Genomic DNA, 25,553 nt, shown 5'->3' with positions numbered 1-25,553 from the left:
AACCAGGAAGGATTCCCAGAAAGGGAGACATTTGAGCTGAACTTGGAAAAGTGTAAATTCATTTTACACAAGTGCCCCACAAATGGCACATCATGTGTAAAAATCAGCAAGGTATGGACAAACAGGGCAAGTGTTAGGAGAGTGATGATTGTATCTGAACACTGGAAACGTAGGGAGAACAGGAGGAAATGGGGAGGGGAGGAACAGAGGGGCAAACAAGTCGGTGGAGTCCAGAGTGTCAAGGATTGTGAATTCATCTGTTCGCCCCACTCCTGGACCAGGCTCCCTGTGCCTACAGACAAAACAAACAACATATTGAGAGACGGCAAGAGAATAGCTAGGATGTTCTTTCTCCTTCAGGGCAAGTGGGCCCCAGTGAGATATTTAGTCTGCTCTAGATCCTTATCAGGATTCAGATGATTTATTTCTGATCCTCTTGAAAGCTACTACAGCTCGCTTAATTTCTAAATGGCTCAGGGCCCCCACAGAAGATCTTGGCAGTGAGAGACAACTACATTGTCTAGTAAGCAAATCACAACCATTTTTCTTTATGTGAAAAATCAGCCAAAAGAACATCTACAAAAAACCAAACCAAGAAAACTACTTAACATCACAATTAATGTGAGAAACTGGATACTTACCACCTAAAATTGCTAACAAGGTGAAGATATCTCCTCTCATCATGCCTATTTAATATCACACTAAAAATTCTAGCTCGGTAGCCCTGGCTGGTTGGCTCAGTGGTAGAGCGTCGGCCTGGCGTGCAGAAGTCCCGGGTTCGATTCCCGGCCAGGGCACACAGGAGAAGCGTCCATCTGCTTCTCCACCCCTCCCCCTTTCTTTCCTCTCTGTCTCTCTCTTCCCCTCCCGCAGCGGAGGCTCCATTGGAGCAACGATGGCCCGGGCGCTGGGATGGCTCCTTGGCCTCTGCCCCAGGCGCTAGAGTGGCTCTGGTTGTGACAGAGAGATGCCCCGGAGGGGCAGAGCATCGCCCCCTGGTGGGCAGAGCATCGCCCCTGGTGGGCGTGCCGGGTGGATCCTGGTCCGGCGCATGCGGGAGTCTGTCTGACTGTCTCTCCCCGTTTTCAGCTTCAGAAAAATACAAAAAAAAGAAAAGAAAAAAAATAAAAAAAATTCTAGCTTGTACAATAATACAAGAGAAGAAAATAAAAAAATACAAACTTTAGAAAGGAAGAAATAAAACTATTTGGGCTTGTAGATTAAATGACTATGTAAAAAATACTAAAAAATTGGCCAAAACAAAACAGAACAAAAAACCCAAACTACTAGAACTAAGAAGCATTTATAGCAAGGTTGCAGGATACAAGGTTAGTATACAAAAATCAGTTGGTTTCCTATATACCAGAAATTGAATAATTGGAATTAAAAATTAAAAACACAATAACATTTATTTTAACACCAAAAAATGCAATGCTTAGATATAAATCTAACAAAATGTAAACAAGGATATGCAGAAAATTATAAAACTGATGAAAGAAATCAAAGATGATCTAGATAAATGGTTTCAGTGTTCATTGGAAGGCAAAATATTAAGATGTCAAATCTTGCCCTGACCGATAGCTTGGTTGGTTAGAGTGTTGTCCTAGTATGTAAAAGTTGTCGGTTTGATCCCCGGGTGGGTCACATGCAGAAACAGATTAATGTTTCTCTCTCCCTCTCTCTCTCTAATAAACAAACAAATAAATAAGGATGTCAAGTTTTCTCAACTTCATCTATAGATTCAATGCAACCCCAGTCAAAATCACTGCAAGATATTTTGTGGATGTTGACAATCTGACTCAATAGTTTACACAAAAAGGCAAAAGACCCAGAGTAGTCAACACAATATTGAGGAAGAGTAACTAAGTTGGAAAACTGATACTACCACACTTCAAGACTTACTATAAAGCTACAATAATCAAGGGACAGGATTGGTGAAAGAATAGACACATAGCTCAATTCAACATAACAGAGAACCCAGAAACAAACCCATACAAATATTTATACATACAACTGATCTTTGACAAAGAAGCAAAGGCAGTTGCAGAAAGGATATTCTTATCAACACATGGTGCTAGAACAATTGGAAGTCCATATGAAAAAAAAATTACAAAATTTAATTCAAAATGGTCACAGACCTAAGTATAAAACAATACTATAAAATGTCTAGGTCCTGGCCAGATAGCTCAGTTGGGTAGAGCCTTTTTGGCTGAGAGAGCTATGAATGCCACATATTTTAAAATGTAATTCTGTGAGAGCCATACAATGAGCCGTATACGTTATGCATTATCCAATAAAAATTTGGTGTTGTCCCTGGGTTAGAGCATCGCCCTGAACTGCAGAGGTTGTCAGTTTGACCCCCAGTCAGGGCACATACAGAAATAAATCAATGTTCTTCTCTCTCTCTCCCTCTCCCTCGCTCCCTCCCTCCCTTTCTCCCACTTCCTCTCATTCTAAAATCAATAAATAAAAAATAAATAAATAAAACTTTGCCTGGCCTGTGGTGGCACACTGGATAGAGCGTCAGCCTGGAATTCTGAGGTCACCAGTTTGAAAGCCTGGGCTTGCGTGGTCAAGGCACATATGACAAGCAATCAATGAACAACTAAAGTAAAGCAACTATGAGTTGATATTTCTCGCTCTTCCCCCATTCTCTCTCCCCCCTCTCTGTAAAATCAATAAATAAAATCTTTAGAAAAACATTTTTTCTAGGAAAAAAAATAGAAGAAACTTATGTGATTTAGGGTTTTATATACAACATCGAAAGGACAATCCTTGAAAGAAAAATTGGTAACTTGGACGTTATTAAAATTTCCACTCTGCAAAATATATTGTTAGGAGAATGAAAAGACTAGCTATAGACTGAAAGAAAATAGTTACAAAACATAGTTCTGATAAAAGACTTGTATGCAAAATATACAAAGAACTCTAAAAATGTAACAGTAAGAAACCAGTTCAACTACAAAATGGGCAAGAGATCTGAACAGACACATCACCACAGAAGCTGAAGATGTACAGATGGCAAATAAGCATACGAAAAGATGTTCAACATCATTTGTCATTAGGGAATGACAAATTAAAACACAATGAGATACCACTACACACCTAATTGGAATGGCTAATATCCAAAAACCTTATAACACCAAATGCTGACAAGGCTGTAAAGCAATAGAAGCTCTCATTCATTGCTGGGAGAAATGCAAAATGGTACAGCCATTTGGAAGACAGCATGGTAGTTTGTTATAAAGCTATAGTCTTACCATATAATCCAGCAGTCATGTTCCTAATATATTTATCCAATTGATTTAAAAACATATTCACATAATACCCTGCACATGCATGTTTATAGTAGCTTTATTAGTAATTGCCCCAAACTGGAAGCAACCAAGATATCCTTTAATAGGTTAATGAATAAAATTGTGGTCTATTCACATTATAAAATTTTTATTTAGTGATAAAAAGAAATGAGCAATAAAGCCATGAAGGGAAACTTTAAATGTATCATTCGTAAGTCAAATGGGCTAGTCTTTAAAGGCTATATAATGTATCATTCAGTTATTTGACATTTGATAAAGGTGAAACTCTAGAGACAGTAAAAAGGTCAGTTGTTGCCAGGGGTTTAGGGGAAGGTTAAATAGACAAAGTACAGAAAAAATTTAAGATGATGAGTGTTCTGTATAATAAATACTGCACTGGTAGATATGTGTTGTATGCATCTGTCAAACCCATTGAACTTTATAGTGCGAGGTATAAACCTTAATGTATGTGAACTTAAAAACACTATTTAGGAGGCTAGAGATCCAAGGAATGCAGATGTGACAATAGAATCTAACTGTTTTATAAATAAGACAACCTCAGTGAAGGAGGTTAGGGGAATAGTACTGACTCATTCACTGGAAATGAGTGAAGTCTCTGTGACCAAAGGCAATAGAAACTACACATAAGCATTGTACTCTAGTTAATAAAAATATTTCCCATGGGGTTATGGGTTAATAATTCTGATGCTGCTCTATGTGTATACTGGAATTGAACAACTAACTAAATGGTTGGTAGACGGTATAAATCAGGTTTCTCACTGTGGTAGTGGGAGGTTACAGAGAAGCAAGGGGGAAAGGTTAGGATGATCCATGTAGTAATGGATTAGAGTTGCAGACATCAGCAAGAACCTATGTTTATCTTAATAGAGATACAGATGATGGTGTATAGAAATATTTAGAGGTATGTGTATAGATATGGGTTAGTGCACACATATATCTCCTTGCTCCGTTAGCTGAGAAGGCCTAAAAGAAATGACACTCCAGTAATGCTAAATACACCTAGCACCCAGATCTTGGTTTCTAGTTCCATTCTACAACACATGAAAACAGTACTCCTTGGGAAAAAATGGCTTATTCTAGGACTGAAAACATACAGGAAATATATAAGATGAGTCTGGAGACAGAAAAGAAGCTGAAACAATTTGAGCAACAAAATAAAATATTGAATTATAACCCAAACAACAAAATAAATATGACTCCATACTGATATAAATGATTAAATAAAGGAATAAATGGGGTGGGGGGGAATCTCATTTTAGAATTCCAAAAAGTTTATCTAGATCCTGTGCCCTCAAAGAAGATCATAATCCCACACTCCTCAACTGTGGGCTCTGCACAGTGACTTCCTTCCCGAGAGTACCATACAGAACGGGGGAGCAAGGGGAAGTTTAGAGGGGAGAAACCTGACAAACATCTCAGCCAGTGGATCGTGGTCAGCAGCACAGTCCTAAATCATGGAATTTGATGTATTATGTTGAAAATAGCCCTGACTTCTGCACTCTTCCTACCCAAATCCACACCCCAATCCTAATTATTAAAAAAGTATCAGACCAATTCCAGTAGAGGCACACGAGGAACACCCAAAGAAATACTTGATGAGTACCAGTATTTCCCGAGGTCATCAAAAAAAAACAAAACAAACCAACGAAAAAAACTAAGACAATATCACAGCCAAAAGGAGTCCAAGGAGATGTGATGGCTAAGTGTAATACTGGATGCTTGAACAGAAAAAAGACATTAGGTAAAAACTAGAGAAATCTGAATAAACTATGGACTTTAGTTAATAATATATCAATACTGGTTCATGAATTGTAACAAATGTATCATACTAAGGGAAAATGCTAATAAGAGAAAAAACTGGCTGTAGAGCATATGACTCTCTATACTTTCTTTGCAATTTTCCTGTAAATCTAGAACTATTACAAAAATAATCTATTTTTTAAAAATCAACCAAAATTTTTTATTTTTCCAACCAAATACAGTGTTCATTGGGGGAAATCCATGATTTTATGGGACATACATATTTCTTCCCATCTCTAAGGAGACAGTGGTCATTTATTCAACATTAGCTGAGCCCTCTGGAAGCTTTTGTATAAGAAGTGAAGTACAAAGACCATTTAAAGGTCCTATACAGTGCAAGCTATACTCGTTTCCAAGTAATAAGCCAGGTTTCCAAGAAGTACATGTTTTTTGTTTGATTCCAGGGCTGAGATGAGAAGAAAGAGCTTTATTATAATTAAGGATGCCTGGCAAGGTCATTTCTGCTTTCCCAAGAAGAAGTTTGTCGCACTAGCACCAGAATCACTGAAGGTACAGAGGTTTTCTCTAAGTGCTCTGAAAACAATGTCTATTCATGGTCCCCCACAGGCTTTTGTGTTAGTTTTCTATTGCAGTAGTAACAAATTACCACACAGTTGGTGCCTTGAAACAATACAAACTTATTGTCCTTATGGTTCTATAGCAGGAGTCCCCAAACTATGGCCTGCGGGCCCCATGCGGCCCCCTAAGGCCATTTATTCGGCAGCGCTGCACTTCTGGAAGGGGCACCTCTTTCATTGATGGTCAGTGAGAGGAGCATAGTTCCCATTGAAATACTGGTCAGTTTGTTGATTTAAATTTACTTGTTCTTTATTTTAAATATTGTATTTGTTACCGTTTTGTCTTTTTACTTTAAAATAGGATATGTGCAGTGTGCATACAGATTTGTTCATAGTTATTTTATAGTCCGGCCCTCCAACGGTCTGAGGGACAGTGAACTGGCCCCCTGTGTAAAAAGTTTGGGGACCCCTGTTCTGTAGGTTAGAAGTCCAACACTGGTCTTGCTAAAGCAAGGTGTTGGTAAGGCATGTTCCTTTCTGGAGGCTCTAGGTCAAGCATGGCCAACATACAGCCCGTGGGCCAGATCCAGCCCACGTAATGAGTTTATGCGGCCTGTGATTAAATATTTAATATTCTCCGCTACTTTAAAATCTCGGCTACTCAGAAGCAGAAGCATTTTGGTTATTGGAAATCGAGATATTTAAGAAGATAGTGATACATGGAAAAGAATTCTGGGTGTGACTAATCTAGGGTTAACTTCCAATAATTGGTCAAATGGATTCACGATACTTCTTTATTTTTTAAAAAAATTCCATTATAAAAAAATTTTTAAAAAAGAAAAAAAATTCCATTATAAAGATTTACAACTTTTGTACTTGTCTATACTCGATATGAACTGTTTGATGTTTAGTGGTGATGTGAAACCCACATTCTTTTAGGCGGAATTTGTCAGTGCGCACCCAAGGTCAAACAATTTGTTATTTTTGCGGTCAAGTGTGCTGAATCAGGTGGCATTGTAGCATAGACAATAGCTGCAGCTGATAACTGAAAACATGTTCAGGGTGTTTGTAAAACAAAATAATTGTTTTATTTGCGATATAACCCTTTCGAGCTCATTCTATTAATTAAATATTGTTTTGATTGATTGCGATACAGTTTGGATATATATACGATATGTAATTATATTTTTATTAAAATAACATTGTATATTAAAATTTTTTTTTGCTCACATGTATTCATAAACAAATTACATAATAAAATTTTGTTTACTTAAACAAATCATTTTTGTATTTAACATTTTTTAATTTTAATATTTCATCTGGTCTGTGAAAAAAGTTTTCTTTTTAATCTGGCCCAGGGGCAAAAACTGTTGGCCATGCCTGCTGTAAGGGATGATCCATTTTCTTGCCTTTTTTTTTTTTTTTTTTTTTTTAAAAAGGAGCTGGCAGAGGCCTCAAGGAAAGCCTCTCTGCTTTCTCTCTCTTTTTTTTTTTTTTGTATTTTTCTGAAGTTGGAAACGGGGGAGACAGTCAGACAGACTCCCGCATGCGCCCGACCGGGATCCACCGGGCACGCCCACCAGGGAGCGACGCTTTGCCCACCAGGGGGTGATGCTCTGCCCCTCCTGGGCGTTGCTCTGCTGCTACCAGAGCCACTCTAGCGCCTGGGGCAGAGGCCAAGGAGCCATCCCCAGCGCCCGGGGCCATCTTTGCTCCAATGGAGCCTCAGCTGCGGGAGGGGAAGAGAGAGACAGAGAGGAAGGAGAGGGGGAGGGGTGGAAAAGCAGATGGGCGCTTCTCCTGTGTGCCCTGGCCGGGAATCGAACCCGGGACTTCTGCACGCCATGCCGACCCTCTACCACTGAGCCAACCGACCAGGGCCTTTCTTGCCTTTTCTAGCCTCAAAAGGCCACCTATATTCCTTGGCTTGTGGCCCCTTTCTCCATCTTCAAGACACTAATGGGATGGGGGGAGGGTGTACAATCCTTTCTCATATTGCATTACTCTGATCTCCTCTTCTACTTTTAGGTACCCTCTAAGTACAGTAGACTACCTGAGTAATTCAGGATAAACTCCTCCCTATTTTAGAATAAGCTGATTAGCAACTAAAATTTAACCAGCAACTTAATTTGCCTTTGCCCTGTAAGTAACATATTCACAGATTCCAGGGATTGGGGCCTGGACATCTAGGGGGGGGAGCATTATTCTGCCTATAACAGCTTTTCTCGGTAAGGGGATAGGTTCTGTTCTCAATACCCACTCCTGCCTACAACATGTGGGTTCACGCTTCCTCTGTGTGAGATTGCCAAAAGAATATGCAAAATCCCAACCCTCTCCATCCCATCCTTTAAACCAGGAGACTTTTCTTACTTTTAACTAAAAGGGCACTTGTTTTAGCAGCCTTCATATAAAGCATCAGGTAAACATGGGAACCAGTTCAAGGTGGCCTCGGCAGCCTGTCGGTCTCACCATACTTCCCTCTACTTGACACAGCTGTTTAATCACCAGAGTCTGACATCCTCCCTTGGAGTGCAGCCAAAAAAGGGAACTTAGAGGCTGGTGTTGTGATGGGAGCTGACAGGGGGATCTACAGTCCTGAGTCTTAACATTTCCATGAGTGTCTTTGTCTTGGTCAGCTTTAGAGTCTTTGTAGAGTTGGAAGGCTGCCAAGCAAATGGCCCTTAGACATTTATTCATTGTTCAGCCAAGCATGCAATTCAGCTGCTCGCCAATTGAAAGGAAGCATGGAGGGAGATGGGTTTACCATTGGCTCTTTGGGCAATCAAACCAGCCTGAATTGAAACATTGGTGGAGGTCTCAAGTAAGCCATGAAAGTTTAATTAAAACACTGCTCAGTGCAGAGGGTCCATCCACAAATACATCACTGTTCTTTGTCTTTTGTCATGCCATATCTCATTATTTCTTTAGAATGAGAACCAGAACCATTTCCTTGGTTTTAAAGGTCTGCTCCTCCTTAAAGAGAAGGAGATGTGGATGTATCCCGGGACCTGGTAAGAGAAAACATCACGCCGTTGTGCATGTGTGTGCGTGCATGCGTCCTGAGCATTTGGAACAGCCTTGGGCAGACCACAGAACTTGATCTGGTATGCTGGCTAATTACACATGGAGTGCAGGTACAATGAGTGACCCAGGACAGCAAGAGTGCAACTGGTACTACTTCTCTCTTTCATTCATAAACGTGTATGAACATCTTGGGAGGCAGGGGCTGGGCCAGGAGCTAAGAATACAAAAATAAATAAGTATTTCCTTGCTGGGGTCAGTAGGTTCCTGAATAGAAGCTACTTGTGGTGGCCCTCAGAGCCCAACACAATAACAGGAACACAGTAAACACTCTATGCGAGTTCAGAGGATGCTTTACTTTAGTCAAGGAGGGGAGGGAAAATACACATGACAAACTGTAATGTGATATAAGGGCCTCCACCACGTCCTGAAAGCAGGGAGCCCTTCCAGGTGGAGGGAGCAACGGGAGGGGTGGACGAAGCAGAGGCCACCAGGAGGCCGGTAGGGCCCCAGGAACCCGGTGCAGCCTGTGCACATCGCTTGCTTTTATCTTTGGGTATCACCTGAGTCAAGTTTCTTCATCCCATTCTCTGTGGCTCTTTGACCTTCATGTCTGTACCCTTATTTATTAATCCTGAACAGCCTGTCATTTATTTTTGCAGAGAACCAGTGCTGCTTAAAAAGTGCCACATCAAGTACTAGTCCAATTGTATTCCCGCATGGTGGCCTCCGTGGAAGGAAGGGCTCTGGTGTGGCCAGAGAGTAAACACGCATTGCTGTGTTTTGTTTGGATCATTCCACAGTTAATTAAAAAATTAACTCATTTAATCTTCACCAACAATCCAATAAGTAGGTACCATTATTATCCCCATTTGACAGATGAGGAAACTGAGGCCCAGAGAGGTTATGTAAGCTGACCAAGGTCACTCAGCTATAGAGTGGAACCCAGATTTGATCCTGGGCCAGCTGCCTCCAGAGATCACATCTTCAACACTACACTGTATGCCATCTCAGTTTTATGTCACAACTTTTTTTTTTAATACTTTTTTATTTTATTTTTATTTATTTATTCATTTTTAGAAAGAGGGAGAAAGAGAGAGAGGAGAGACAGACAGAGAGAGAGAAGGGGGGAGGAGCTGGAAGCATCAACTCCCATATGTGCCTTGACCAGGCAAGCCCAGGGTTTTGAACCGGCGACCTCAGCATTTCCAGGTCGACGCTTTATCCACTGTGCCACCACAGGTCAGGCTTTTTTTATATAATATAAAATTGTCTAATGCATTCTGCATTCCCACCCAAAGCCAGAGGTCTTATGGGGAATAATTTTGTGTGTTCTAAGCCCTATGGGTTGTCTGGTCAGTCTATTAGGGCTCGGCTTCTGTGAGGACAGATTAAAAAAGTGATACTTGAGCAGTATTCTTGTTTTAAATAATGGGTTATTTCTGGATAGAAAGAAAATAAAACATGTTCATTTAAGGGAACTTTGAAAATATAAAGAAAGGCCCTGGCTGGTGGCTCAGTGGATAGAGCATCGGCCAAACATATAGACGTCCCAGGTTAGATTCCTGGTCAGGGCACACAGAGGCAGTAGCCATCTGCGTCTCCCCACTTCTTTTTCTCCCTTCTCTCTCTTTTCCCCTCCCACAACCAGTGGCTCAATTGGTTAGAGTACAGCCCCGGGCACTGAGGATAGCTCCATTGGAGCTAATTAGCCTCAGGTACTAAAAATAGCTCGGTACTTCAGCATGGGCCCAGATGGGGTTGCCTGGTAGATCCCGGTTGAGGAGCATGCAGGAGTCTGCCTTATTATCTCCCCTCCTCTCACCTAAAAAGGAGAGAGAGAGAGAGAGAGAGAGAGAGAGAGAGAGAGAAAATAATCCTATTGTTTAGAGATAAAATGTTAACATGTTATATTTTCTTATAAGCTTTTTTCTGTTTTATACATACATGCACACAAACTAACCTACTGGGTGCATTCATGGCCTGCTTTTATAGTATTACATAATCTCATTATCTTTCCCTATGCCATCACAAATAACACTTAAAATAGCTTCCTCAATCTCTCTTGAAGGGACATACATATACTACTTCACTGTTCCATCCATAACTGTGGGGACATTTAGGTGGTTTCCAGTCGTGGGGGGAGGTGGCTGGGTCTGGGAGGTTGAGTCATCCACCAGCTATGAGGGTGAGTGGGTGCTCAGGCTGCCAGACCAGCGAATAGAGAATGTGGGCCTCCGGGGAACTAGATGCACAGCCCTGTGTGAGTCAGGCCCTGGGACCTTGTCTCCTTCATGGATGAGGAAGCTATAGTCCCGAAAGTTTCAGTGACTTCCGTGAAAAGTTCCCTAGGTAAGACCTATCTACTAACTCTAATATTTAGCTATCTCCTTTCCCCTTGTCTTAGTTTGGAGCTGGTGTATTAGTTTGGAGCCAATGGAAAGCAGGAAGAAATCTCAGGGAAAAGGGGTAGGGAGCAAGGCCCCAGATGAGCCGAGCATCGCCCCCTAGAGGACATGTTAGGGCGCATGCAGGAATCTGTCTTTGCCTCCCCTCCTCTTACTAAATTAAAAGGAGGGGGCAATGACACAGAGTGACAGAGACATAGGAAAAGGCAATAAAAGGGGTGCATGTTACTGAGTTGATCACCTGTGGGCAACTGAGCCTCAATCCCCACGTGCGCTCTGAAGAAGTGTGCCGACAGTTTTCCCAGGAGATGTTCCCGTTAATTGAGGTTACCCCAAGGGTGGTACCTCTTTGTACGTGGAAGCTGCTCCGGGTGCCAGCTGAGAGGGCTGCAAGAGCTAGAGCCCTGGGACAGACTGTGGAGGTGCCAGATTAAGGTGGGAGTCTGCTGTGCGCACCAAACTGTTCACCACAGCCAGGCTGAAATGAGAGGTGGCTGAGGGGGGTGGCGATGCAGTAAAAAAGTATGTGTTCACCCAGGGATTCAGGGGAGCCGGGACCCTGCCTCTGTGCCGTGTTCACCCAGGGACTCAGGGGAGCCAGGACCCTGCCTCTGTGCCGTGTTCACCCAGGGATTCAGGGGAGCCGGGACCCTGCCTCTGTGCCGTGTTCACCCAGGGATTCAGGGGAGCCGGGACCCTGCCTCTGTGCCGTGTTCACCCAGGGATTCAGGGGAGCCGGGACCCTGCCTCTGTGCCGTGTTCACCCAGGGATTCAGGGGAGCCGGGACCCTGCCTCTGTGCCGTGTTCACCCAGGGATTCAGGGGAGCCGGGACCCTGCCTCTGTGCTGTGTTCACCCAGGGATTCAGGGGAGCCGGGACCCTGCCTCTGTGCCGTGTTCACCCAGGGAATCAGGGGAGCCGGGACCCTGCCTCTGTGCTGTGTTCACCCAGGGATTCAGGGGAGCCAGGACCCTGCCTCTGCTCCCCCTAGGAGAGAAATCTCAGGAGACCAGGTGGGAGTGAAAGTATATGTTTAGCAACAAATCTAGGAGGGAAACATACTCTTCACCAAGATGGAAGCAAACAAGAATGGATGGGCTGCAGAATCCTATTCTTCATGCTATGACCCTAGGTCAGTGCTACTCAAAATAGACATTTCCTTAGTCCTGACTCCGACTCGCTCATGCTAGAGGCTCAGAGATGAGCAGGACGTGAGTCCTGCCCCTGACCTTGCTCGGGTCTAGTCTACGATGACCTCAGGTAATGGTGGACGAGCAAGTTGCTTCCATGAGAGGACAATACCATCCTGAGGACACTTCTGAAGATAGGGGAAGGGAGGTAACCTGTGCTGAGCTCGTGCCACAGGCCAGGCCCTGGGACAAAGGTTTCTGTTCATTATTCATCATCTATAACCCTTCAGGAGAAGAGACGTCTTCTTCTTGGGGGACAGAACTAAAGTTTTGGAATTAGTTCTTCATCACACCATCATGATCACAGTGTCTTTTTTTTTTAAATTATTATTATTATTATTTTTTACAGTTTCAGAGAGAGAGAGACAGATAGGGACAGACAGGAACGGAGAGAGCTGAGAAGTATCAATCATCAGTTTTTCATTGCCTTAGTTGTTCATTGATTGCTTTCTCATATGTGCCTTGACCACGGGCCTTCAGCAGACCGAGTAACCCCTTGCTTGAGCCAGTGACCGTGGGTCCAAGCTGGTGAGCCTTTCTCAAACCAGATGAGCCCGCGCTCAAGCTGGCGACCTTGGGTCTCAAACCTGGGTCCTCTGCATCCCAGTCCGAGGCTTTATTCACTGCACCACTGCCTGGTCAGGCGTGATCACAGTGTCTTAAGAAGTCTATGATACCTTCATCTGATTGAATGGAGACTTGTAAAATGTGCTCATTCCCAACCTGGCCAGATAGCTCAATTGGATAGAGCATCATCCTGACGCGCAAATGTTGCCCGGTTCGATCCCCTGTCAGGGCACTTACAGGAACAGATCCATGTTCCTATCTTGCTCTATCCCTTCCTCTCTCTCTAAAATCAATATATATATCTATATCTATATATAGATATATATTTTTTAAATGTGCTCATTTTCTTCCTCCAGCCCTTAAACACTGATTGGGCACCTGCTGTATGCCACACACTATTCTCTAGGAAAGAACTAATCTTTGACCTAGGAGCTCAGTCACGTACACCCAGAGTCCCAGTGGGCTGAGGGCCAACAGAAGCATGGCTCCGGGTGACAAGGGAGCCCAGACTAGCCTTGCACTGCCAGGAGGGACCAGGGAGGGCTTCATGGAGAAGGTGGTGCCAGACCCTTTTGTGAACAGATCTCTGTTCTTCTCTCTCCATTTCACTATCACCATTTGTAAATTTACATCTGTGTGCATATCTGAAGAACACCTGTCTCCTCCATTATTTTGAGTGTTCCAAGAGGACTGAGGCCTTGCCCACCTCTGCACACCAGCCAGCACTTGCCACACAAGTGCTTAATGCATATTTACTGAATCAACAAATAGGTGACAATGCTGGCCCCTGAGCAAGCCTCCCGTCCAGCAGAGTCCCACAGCCAAATAAACAGCTCTGCCCTTTAGATCAGAGTCAGCACTAAACTTGGGCAGGTCTGGGCTTTAAGAAGAGAAGAATAAGGAACCAGAGGCAACAAAGAGCAGAGAACAAATGTGAGTTGGTTCTGGTCGTGGGGGTTAGACACATTTAGTTGGAAGCATTTTTGCTTATAATCTAGACCTCCTCAGGATTAATGATTAAGTCCTGTCCCAAAATGGAAATCTGTAAACTGTCACACTAGAAGTGGCAAAATGTGCCGGTTGTGTCTTGCAAGAGCCATTGCAGCTCCCTGTTTTCTTTTTTTTTCTTTCCTAAAACAACAATCCCTGTTGACAGCAAATCTGTATAGAGAACCTATTAAAAGAAATTGTAGTAAATCAGAGATGCTTTAACTGTCTGGCATCCTGCTGATTGCAAGCCTGACACTTCCACTGTAGCTTCCTTTTGCACAACCTTCCATTTGATTCCATTCCATGGATAATTACTGAGTCTTGACTATGTGCAAAGCAATGCCTTGGGGCTTCATTCTAGCTGCGTTTTCCAGGCTAAGAGTGTAATTTAACTTATGGACAAAAATAAACAGGCACAACAGAGGCAGAGAGTGACAGAGGCCACCAGAAACTGTTCACACTATTTCAAAGAAAACATTTTACCCATCTGAGTGGGTGTAGAGCAGCTGGTACCATGCACACACTCAACTCATTTGCTTAAATATGCATTCAGAGGCATTGCTAAGCAACTTAATTGGGCCAAACATTGTCCTGGGTCCTAGAGTCAAAGGGATGAATGAGACTCAGCACCTGTGTACAGTATAGTAGCCCATGGAAGCCAAAGCAATATCACTTAACTCATCTGAAAGTAGAAATCAGGGAGAGCTTCTCAAAGGAGATAATTTGCCTCTTACGAGAGTAGTAGTTCACCAGGTGAAGAGGAAGCAAGACATATAAAAGAGCTAGAGATGTGAGAACAGGCATGTTTTAGGGAAGATTGCTTTAGAGTAATGTGTCTGTGGGACGTCAGAGAGTTAAGCCAAGAGCCAAAACATACAAAGTGTGGATTTAATACTGAAAGCAATGGAGAGCCACTGAAGGATAAGAAAATCAGAGTTCTGCAAGTTTACAGGATGGTAGGGGAAAGGTTCCATAGTGATGTCTTCCTGGGATGGGACATATACCAGAATAAGGCTGTCTGAGCTAGCCTGGGCTCTGGCCAATCCAAGGAAGATTTTGGATTAATCTCAGCCCTGCCTCTTACTTAACTTTTCTTCTCCTCTAGAATGGGAATCATAATACTTAGCTCACATGTTTGTAATGAAGCAATGAGAACATAATACACACACAAATGCCCAGCCTAGTAGGACATGCCTAAGTATCTGTCAGTCTACCCTTCCCCACATCTACCAATGTGTGCTTGAGTCATGCTTATCAGCACCAGGAGAAGGAGGGGGAGGGACTGCTCAGAGATGATCTAATGAAACAAGAATGCCTTTGGCAAGCCAAGAGAGCTCAAAAACAAAGTTGGAGGAGACTTTAAGAAATTATGATCTATCCTCTTATCTTGTGTTTCAAACAGATGAGAAGAGACAGGATAGTGAATGAGAGAAAAGAAAAAGGTGCATGAAATCTTTACAAAGCAAGACATTTTGGAGCAAGTGGCATGCTTGAAAGAACCCAGGCAGGTTGGAGAAGGACCACGTTATGGCTATTATGGAGATTGGAAGGTGGACACTGGAGAAGGTGGGTCCTGTATGGAAATGGTAGTGGGGGTGAAGGGAGGTGGTGCTGTTGATGGTAATGACTGTGGTTCAGATATATTTTCAGAGATGGAAAAAAAGTGACGTTCAATACTCATAGCACCTGGATTGTGGACTCTAAATAATAATGACATTTTCCACTAAAAGGTATTGGGGCTTCTTGGAGAAATGGCTGATTCCAGATCCGAGGTAGAAAATACACTAGATGAGCCTATAACATCTTTTTTTTTTTAATTTTTTTTAACTGCTGTTTTTTTTTTTTTTAATTTTTTTTTTTATTCATTTTTAGAGAGGAGAGAGAGAGGGAGAAAGAGAGACAGATAGGGAGAGAGAGACAGAGAGAGAGGAGGGGGGAGGAGCAGGAAGCATCAACTCCCATATGTGCCTTGACCAGGCAAGCCCAGGGTTTCGAACCAGCGACCTCAGCATTTCCAGGTCGATGCTTTATCCACTGCGCCACCACTGGTCAGGCAAGCCTATAACATCTTATTGCCAGAAACCAGTAAGTTATGACTTTCTACTAAGTAGGGTTTTATCAAAAAGGCTTCCATTGACCCAAGACGGAAAAACTTGAGCACCAGTGAGGATAATACCCACAATGGCTTGAAACACATAGTTTATATTTAAATCCATGAGTTAATAATGATACTAGAAAAACAAAACAACACCTCTCTAGTCATTAGCGGATGCTAAGAAAACCACTTCTTTTGAAAAACGGTAAATAAAGGGGAAATAATCTAATATTTATCCTACCTTTCTAAATCAAACATAAGGGTGGCTGACCAAATACTTAATGAGGTAAGTTTATCTTTATAAAGCATTTGAGCTAATAAATAACAATGGAATAAATGAGTTAGAATGTAACCATTTGGAACCCCCTAATAAATTACTGTATCTAGACAACCATCACCAATGTCTCCTCACAGATGAGAAACAACCAGACGCAATGCCTCCCCTTAACTCCTAAAGGGGAACATCACCATCACTCCTGGCTCTACCTACTCACTGTGCAGGGGTCAGAGGGACATCATGTTAACTAACACCGTCAATGTACAACTAGCAAAATCTAGACTGTGGGAAACTCTTTAGGCTTCTTCAAGAAATATATCTCAAAAAATAGAAGAGATCTGAGAGAATGTCGACCAATTTCAATGCCCAGGCCTCAGTTTGATCTTGATTCCAACAGACTATAAAAATAACAAATGGTGCCATCAAAATTATGAGGCTGAATAGCTGCAGATGTTAAGGAATTGTTGAATTGTGTCTACATGTCATACAATTATGTTTTTAAAAAGAATCCTTATCTTTAAGAGCTATAACTAATATATATGTATACTGAAATAATATGTCTGGAATTCACTGCAGAAAAATTTTCTGGCAGGGGCTGAGGGTCAGATGGGACATTTAAATAAAATAAGACTGACCATGGATAAATCACTGATGAAGTGGGTGATGGTTTCTTTGAGGGTGTGCTACACTATTTTTCTACTTTTGTGCATGTTAGACATTTTCTATTGTAAGAAGTTCTTGCTGCTTCCTTTCAGGGTACTTCAGAACTAAGTCTGGATGTGGGGAGCAGAAGGGAACCACAACCCTGTTTTGTAAAATAAGGAGACAGATCAGGTCATGAAACTAAGAATGAGGTTGATCTGATAAAAATAAAGCAATTGATATGGCAAGCATAGATAAATATTCTTAATACATAATGACTTCATTATAAAAATCCATAACAACAGTCTATCAAAGCCCCAAAGGCAAGTTAATAAAATACATTAAGTGGCAATTTCTATAAAGAAAAAGATATGTAAGTAACTAGTAAATATTGGGGGAAATATTGCTCTCCATTGGTCCCCACAGAGATGCAAATGAAACAACAATGAAATGCTTATCAGCAGCTGCCAGGAACCTCTCAGCCCCCTCCTTCCCTCTGCCTGGGCTCCACCCAACACCCCTACCAGTCAAAGGGGGAACACCAGGTCTGCTTAGGAGCCTTCCAGGGGTCAAAACCCCTGGATCCCTCAAAGTTTCCTGATTTCCCCCCAGAATTGCTATTCTCTCTGGCTGGGACCTTCAATACAAATGCCTTCCCAGAGGGTTCAAATGAATGAATTTAGGGTTTATTCATTCATCCACCAGGAGTGGGCTGTTTAATCTATGATGAAAGCACTGCAGACCCCAGGGAGGGGCCAGGTCTCTTCTGCGCATCTTCAGGGGAACCGACAAAACTCATCATGGCCATCCCTCAGGCTCTTATGAGGCTGAAAGTTGCTCGTGGCCATCCTTTCTACTCCTTTAATAACTGTGGTCTTTTCAGAACCTGGATGAAGAAGCCCAAACTGATGTGACCCTTAACCTGTCAAAATCCAAGAGAGGCTTTGCAGCCTAGCCATAAATCCAAACGTGACTTTTCAAACCATGTTTAACCTGTGTGAAAACTGAGTGGAAACTCTTGCCAAGAACTTGCATGGGCATCAATCAAACCCATTTCAGATTCTGTCTCAATCTATTTGTTCTGAAATATTGGAGGGATTGGAAAGGCCCATTTAGGCATTACTGACTATGAGCTCTTAAAGTGAGATATTTGTCCTGTTCATATTGCTGTCACTGATGAGAATTACAACACCCTCTGGGCTCCAGCATGGAGTAGAGCTGGCTGTTATGTGTTAGGAAAAGCATTTAGCAGGCTAATAGCCCACAGAGGCCAAAAGCTTCTTTCTACACTTCCAGAATACATGCTTAGACTCACCATCATGTAGGAGCAGAGGACAGCAAGCAGTAAAATTACGTAGAGGTTTTCTTTCATAAATCCTTCATCCCTTGATTTCTTTGTTCATCCTTATTTTCTTCCTAAACATCTTACTCTCTCTCTCTCTTTCTCTCTCTCTCTCACTCTCTTTCTCCCCCTGCCCCCCTCCCCCACAGCTATCTCTAACAACAGAGGCTAGGCTAATGCAGGTCAGGTTGTTTTTAAAAAAACAAACAAATCTTCAGAAGCAAGCGGGGGGGGGGGGGGGGCACCTACCATCTCAGAAGCCCAAACACCAGAGATGAGCCAGCCAGGAGCTGCACAGGGCACCCCCAACAGAGAATCACCCCCACTTTGTCCAGGCTCTGACCTACCTTTAGGGCAAAGTGCCCCGCAGCCCATGGTCTAGGATTTCAGCCACGGTCATGGTACCTTGTGCCCAGAGCTGACCTCTCCATGGGGTGGCCCACACCCCTCTGCTCTCCGGCTAATTTTCAGAGGTCTGGAGATCTGCCCAGCTAGAGAATCTCTCAACTGTTTGCTGAGGAGAATGCTGCCTGCCTGATACAACTGTCAGTTCAGTGCATCGGTTGAGAACAAGTGGCTGCCTATATAATTTAATATGATGCCACATGAGACTCATAGACCTGCTGCAAAGCAAGCAGGAGTCTGCCTCTCGCCTCTTGGCAACTGGAAATCTGGAGTGCCTGCGTGTTGCTGCTCAGTCTGGTATGCACCTCAAGTTACAGGTCAGAGCTGGGCCGGGGTGGAGGCTGGGCTAGACACTGTCAAGGGGTCAACAGCCGGGGGCTGCTGAGAAGTATCATCTGGGGGGATCTGAAATTTCTTAGTCTACCCACACACTCAAGGTCATCGGCTGTGTGACCCCAGGCAGCTCTGGACACAGAGTAGCCACGCCATGCCCTCCAGCCTTTTCTCCGTGGTTGTGGGGGGACGGACCTGTCCATTTAGGAGAGAGAACCTGAACTCGTTAGATAATGAAGACATGAGGGCGTCTACATGTCCATTATAGGTAGGAACTTAGAATATTAAGCATGTGTTAAGAACAAGAAATTTTTTCTGATACTAAAATATTTGTCACTGGACTTTTGGGTTTGTTGGTGAGGTAGTTTAATGCAAAGTCCTTCCAGGGGGAGGCGGGCCCTGGTACTATGCACCTGTTTCACCTGCAGATAAAGCAGGGAGGTAACAGCACCAGTGCTGGGTTGACTACACTCCTCAGACACTGGGACCAGTTTATCTGCGCTCTCTGGTGGAGTACCCTTATGGAGAACTAGAACTGGTTCCCAAGGTGCCACATCTTGGAGAACTTGGCAGGGATGCCCACCACTGTGGTCAGTCCTCCAGGACCCTGTGCCAAAATTACTCTGCCTCAGGGATGGGGACAAAGATAGCCTGGCTGAGAGTCAGTCCTAGGAAAAGTCTCTGGGCTGTAAGGAGGCCCCATGGCCAACCAAGCAGGGGGTTCGTACTTCCTACTCCCTCTGATCCCAAAGACCGAAGCGTGGGTCATGCTGGGAGACAGAGCTGCAGCGGTGCTCAAGGCTGCTCAAGAGCCCAGGAACACCGGACACCTGGAAATGGCTACAGGTGCGTCTCCCAGGTGAGGTGCTCTATGCACCCAAACAAAGGGAAGGGGCTTAGACTCAAAGAACTGACCCAAACCCTCCTTTTCAGTCCCCTCTAGCAGGCTGGCAGCCCCAGATGACAGATGAGGTTTTTATTGTTATTATTGGGATGGGGGGGGGGGAGGTGTTAGCAGGAGGCTATCTGGAGTACTTTTCCCTTTTGGAAAAAGGTACTTCTCTAAGGCCCAAGAGACTACTTAAAAACTCCAGAAGGAGAAAGCTGGAATGTAATTATTATACTACCCATGATCATTTGAAAATGGTCCTTTTCATAATTATCAGCTTTATACTTATCATCTAAAAAGCATCATGTTCTTCAAATAGCCACTACCTAAAAGGCACAAAATATGCAAATACAGCTAACATTTTTTGATGAATAATTATTATGTGGATGGGATTAAGATGATCTTGCACACATTATCTCATTTAATCTATGGGATGCAGAATTTGTAAAAGTGAATGTATATCTTACCTGCTGCCTAACCCATCAGGGTATGTAAACGAGAATTCTAGAAATAGCACTGCAGGACTGGACTAAAAGGTTTTGATTCACAGCAAAGGAAATTTAATTAAAGCTTGTAATGTCAATTACTGTCATTCATAATCATATTAAACCTCCCCAGAAATAATACAGATATAAAAGTCTAGAGTTACCTGCATGTTTGATGTAAATAGGATACAATTATCTAAGTCCTGAAAATATCCAGATATCAGAAGGAAAAAAAAATCTCTACCTAGCCTCGTGTGTCATCAAATTACATTAGGTAGGAACATGAGCATCCAACCCCAACAAAACCAACCCATCCCTCCTCTGAGAGCAGGTGGTAAAGACTTTCAAGGTGCCTGAAAATCAGGGGCTTAACGAGTCACGATTTCTTAGCCGCTGTAAACAATCATGCCCTGCTTGTTTTGACAAAGCCCAGGAGAAGCCGGGCAGCGGATGCTCCCAATCCATCCGCATCACTTTTTGAATTCTCTATGCTGATAAGGACCAGATCCTTTAATGGGACAGCTTCAAGGTCCAGTGGAAGGAAGGAACCACAAGAAAGCAGCAGGGCAGGAAAACATGGCACTAGTGCTAAGCCACGGCCGCTACAGGTCCATCCACAGGCATCTGACACCCTGTCACTTCATTCCCTTGTTCCTTAATCACTTTCAGAGTGTACACCATTGTCAGACCTTGAGCTGAATAGTGGGGTCACTATGTGGAACAAAAGAGCAGCAAAATTCTTGCACCTTTAGGGGTATAATCCATGGAGGAGACAGACACTAGTTTTTATAAATATACGAATTAATAGATACAAGACAAGCTCTATTGAGTCATCTACAGATCTAATATAGGTAAAGAATATTTATTCCATGAGGTTGTGGCAAAGATGAATCAACATGTACAAAGCTTTTCGATTAATATAAATCAATAAAAATTCAACTGCTATGACGATTACTATCCTTACTACTTAAGGATATCAATTACTATCTGTGTGACCTTGCGCAATTTTACTTAACTTTCTCATGTTTCAGGTTTCCCATCCTGTAAAATGGGATGACAATCATTCCTAAAGAAAAAGATTAAATGAATTAGTTAATATGTTTGGAACACTGCCTGGCACACAATAAGAGTTTGGTAAATGCTAGTCGCTAGTAGTGATTATTATTTTGCCAGAATCTTAAGACATCACGTCAGCTCACAATATGCTTACAACCTAGCCCAGGATTTCTCAACAGAGGCACTATTGATGCTTTGGACTGGGTAAGTCTTTGTTGTAGGGAGCAGTCCTGCGCATCATAGGGCGTTTAGTAGTATCCCTGGCCTCTACTCACGAATGTCAAGAGCATCCGCCTCTCAGTTATGATAACACAAAACATCTCTACACATTGCGTAATGTTCTCTGGGGGGCAAAAGTGCCTTCATTGAGAGCTTTGGTTTAGCTGGGAATTATAATGTACTGACTGGAAGAGAGGCAATGCAGAGCTACATTCTGAGGTCATGAGGGGAAGAAAGGAGCAACAGTAAGCCAGTGAGGGGAGTCCTTCAGCAGAAAGCTGGGGAAGGCTGCTCAGGAGAGAGGCCATACATGGTACTTTATGAAGATTTTGAATCTGTGTCCCTTTTGCTAAACATAAATATTATTTTGAGATTTGACATTTGAAAACAAGTTAAACATCACAACTAAACCCAAATTAAAGCAATTATAATAATATATTGCATATAATTTTCCATTACATATAGTTCCCACCTCTCAACAAAATTCTGATAGAGCTTTTTGGCTGAATGTCAGCCCACATTGATTTAGATAAGATGGGGAGAGAAAAGAGAAGAGAGCAGGAACAGGAAGCTTCTGGGTTACTCCTGAGGGGCTTTGGAGCAATGTCCACTGACATCTGTGGAGATGAGGCCCAGTTTTATTTTATTTTATTTTTTATTTATTTATTTTTTTACAGAGAGAGAGAGAGAGAGAGAGAGAGAGTCAGAGAGAAGGATAGACAGGGACAAACAGACAGGAACGGAGAGATGAGAAGCATCAATCATCAGTCTTTTGTTGCAACACCTTAGTTGTTCATTGATTGCTTTCTCATATGTGCCTTGACCGCGGGCCTTCAGCAGACTGAGTAACCCCTTGCTCGAGTCAGGGACCTTGGGTCCAAGCTGGTGAGCTTTTTGCTCAAACCAGATGAGCCCGTGCTCAAGCTGGCGACCTCGGGGTTTCGAACCCGGGTCTTCCACATCCCAGTCCGATGCTCTATCCACTGCGCCACCACCTGGTCAGGCGAGTCCCAATTTTAACCAAGAGGCAGCAAAGAAGTCTGCTTTCGAGAGGGACACTGTCTCGCCCACCCTGGCCTCCTGATGCTGCATCCCACCCATGCCATCCCCATGATTGGGATCATCTGACTCCAATTTGTAATGCAGTCCTGCCTCAGGTTCCAGGATCCAACTTGACCTGAGGCTGTCTTGGGCTCAATAGCATCATCACTTGATCCCAGTAATGCTTCATTCCAGTATTTGACAGAGTCCCAGTCCATCACATGGATTCTTATTGTTTAGCTTTAACCTTGGTCTTTGCTGATGAATCCCTATCTCAGAATCTACTTGGCACCCTGTGGGAACATGCTGTGAAAACATGCAGAGTTAGGGTACCCACTGGAGACAGCGAGGCACCCTGGGGCAAAAGCCCTGAGCGAGAGAGAATCCAGGGGCCTCTCTGACTCATACTGAAGACAGTGGGTGCTGGAAACAGCAAAACAGCAGGATAAGATTCAGCAACAGAAAATGTTTAGGCTCTCAGAACAGAAATTAGGAGCCAGCATATTCCTTGTCCTTTACTTCACCCCCTTGAAAACTTCTTTCTGCTTCCTTGATTTATTTGTAATAAATATCTGAGTAAGGCTGGGATGGGGCGTCAGTCCTTCGATCTGCTGACCAGGACTGTTGCCTCTCCTCGATCTCTCAGTGCATTTCGTCTGGACTCTGAGTAGTTTTGGCCGGTGCGATGGCACCCTATCCCAGAGCCCTGCCCAAGCACCCTGCCCAGAATCCAGGACTGAAACACCAGCCTGCCTTGAGGCTGCCACTTGATTTTTTGCACATCTGAGCAATATCCCCTGAGTTCCTATTGCTCTGTCTACCCGTTGGGACACCCTACTATCTCAGCTTGGACCCCTCTTTGCTATTGTTGATTTTTTGGCATAGTGGTTGAAAATTGTTGTACCTCATCCTAGCCAGACTACATCATCTTCAATGTTGGTATGTGGACCATCTGTCTGAGTGCAATCCTATCTCCGAGGAAGAGTCGTATCCAAGTCCCTGTCCCTCCTTGCCTTCCCCCTTTCGTTGTTGTCAACTGATCATGCTCCGATATGGCCAATCGAAATCACACTGAGTTTGGTTATCTGCATTGTGTTACATGTGAATCAGGTGGCAGCCCCACACATATAACTCAATTATAATGTATATGCGTGATAAATGGAGCACTCCCATACCCTGTCAGGTGAGGAACGAGGAGGAGAACTATTGCTTACTAAAGGTTTATTTTGTACTGCACATTTATTCATGTAATTTACACAATAATTTTAACTCACAACCACCCTAAGGGGTAGATATCATCCTTAACATTCCTGTAAGAGGAAGAGAGCCATTAAGGTATCAAGTGGAGAACCAAACCACAGTCCTGCTAACTTTAAAACCTGTGTTCACAGCCTGCCTCAGCTCATACTGCAGTCTTTCCTAAATCTCTCAAATGTCCATAAACCCCTTAAAAGCAGCAACTGACCTCAGTGTGTTTTGTACCCTTTGCTAAGTGACCCCAAGCTCAGCACTGGTGGCAGAAGGCCTTGGTTTACAGCATAGCCTCCCCCAGGTACCTCTAAGCCCAGCACAGGTGGCTAACAGCTGAAAATCATTTTGTAGTTTTTAATAGGTGGCTCTGGGTCAGACACAGGCAGCAGCTGACCTGGGCCTGCACTGGAGCTTCTCCCAAGAGGCCCCAGAACCAACACACCTTGTGGACAGCTTCAGACAACACCAGAGGACCACCCAACCAGCTCCACAAATGACACGCCCAAAGGGCAGACTCAGCAGCAACCAAAATCCTATTAAGGAAAATTCTGCTCTACAGGGTCAACACCTGCACAATAATCTGTCCACTCCAGTTATGGACAGTATTCACAGCCAGTCAGCTTGAGGGACAATCCCACCAACTGATGTGCCAAAAACAATCAAGGCTCAGCTACAACAGAAGGGCACACACAATCCACTACAGAGCACCCCAATCAGGTGACCAGGGAGACTGCACCACTGGACCCTACAGTACATCCTCTCTACCTAATACACAGAAACAAACACAGGAAGGCAGCCGAAATGAGGAGACAAAGAAGCATGTCCAAATTAAAGAACATAACAAAACTCCAGAAAAAGAACTAAACAAAATAGAGACAATCAATTTACCAGACACACAGTTCAAAATAATTACTGGTTACAAGGATGCTTAATGAACTGGGGTGAAGAATATAAGAATTCAGTAAGAAGTTCAACAAAGAGCTAGATAACATAAAAAAGAACCTGTCAGAAATAAAAAATACAGTAACTGAAATGAAGAATAAATTACAGGGAATCAAGAAAACATTAGATGAAGCTAAGGACCAAATCAGTGATCTGAAAGACAGGGAGCAAAAAACACCCAATCAGAACAGCAAAAAGAAAGAAGAATTAAAAAATGAGGATTTGTGGTAGTGCAGTGGATAAAGTATCAACCTGGAATGCTGAGGTTGCGGCTTCAAAGCCCTGGGGTTGCCTGGCCAAGGCACTACTATGAGTTGATACTTCTGGCTTCTATCTCTGCATTCTCTCTCTCTAAAATCAATAAATAAAATCTTTTTAACAAAATGAGGACTAGCCCTGGCCGGTTAGCTCAATGGATAGAGCATCGACACAGCATTCAAAAGTCCCAGGTTCATTCCCTGGTCAGGGCACACATGAGAAGCAACCATCTGCTCTCTTTCCCTCCCTCTCCCCCCTTTTCTCTCTATTCCCCTCTCACAGCCAGTGGCTTGACTGGTTCGAGTGTCAGCCTTAGATGCTGAGGGTAGCTCAGATGATTTGAGCATCTGCCCCAGATGGGGGTTGCCAGGTAGATCCTGGTCAGGGCACATGTGGGAATCAGTCTATCTCCCTCCTCTCAATTAGAAAAAGAAAAAAAGAATAGTTTCAGGGACCTCTGGGACAACAACAAGCATACCAATCTTTGTATCATAAGGGCACCAAAA

The 25,553-nt window shown here is 43.3% G+C and overlaps 1 protein-coding gene across 2 annotated transcripts in view; it reads right to left on the bottom strand.

Annotated features, from left to right (window-relative positions):
* Positions 1-25,553, bottom strand: part of PARVA (parvin alpha) — a 185,486-nt gene that overhangs the window by 71,215 nt on the left and 88,718 nt on the right. Inside the window, exon 1 of one of the 2 annotated variants that reach the window (XM_066250993.1) lies at positions 18,516-18,669. The exons of the other annotated variant lie outside the window; for it this stretch is intronic. Coding sequence (XP_066107090.1) covers positions 18,516-18,543 — 28 coding nt within the window. The 5' untranslated portion in view covers positions 18,544-18,669. Of the gene's footprint in view, positions 1-18,515; positions 18,670-25,553 lie in introns of those variants that run through there. 2 annotated transcript variants of the gene reach the window in all.

This window comes from Saccopteryx bilineata, chromosome 1 (assembly GCF_036850765.1).
Source record: "Saccopteryx bilineata isolate mSacBil1 chromosome 1, mSacBil1_pri_phased_curated, whole genome shotgun sequence".
Lineage (NCBI taxonomy): Eukaryota > Metazoa > Chordata > Mammalia > Chiroptera > Emballonuridae > Saccopteryx > Saccopteryx bilineata.
This window is presented reverse-complemented; position numbering and strand designations above follow the sequence as displayed.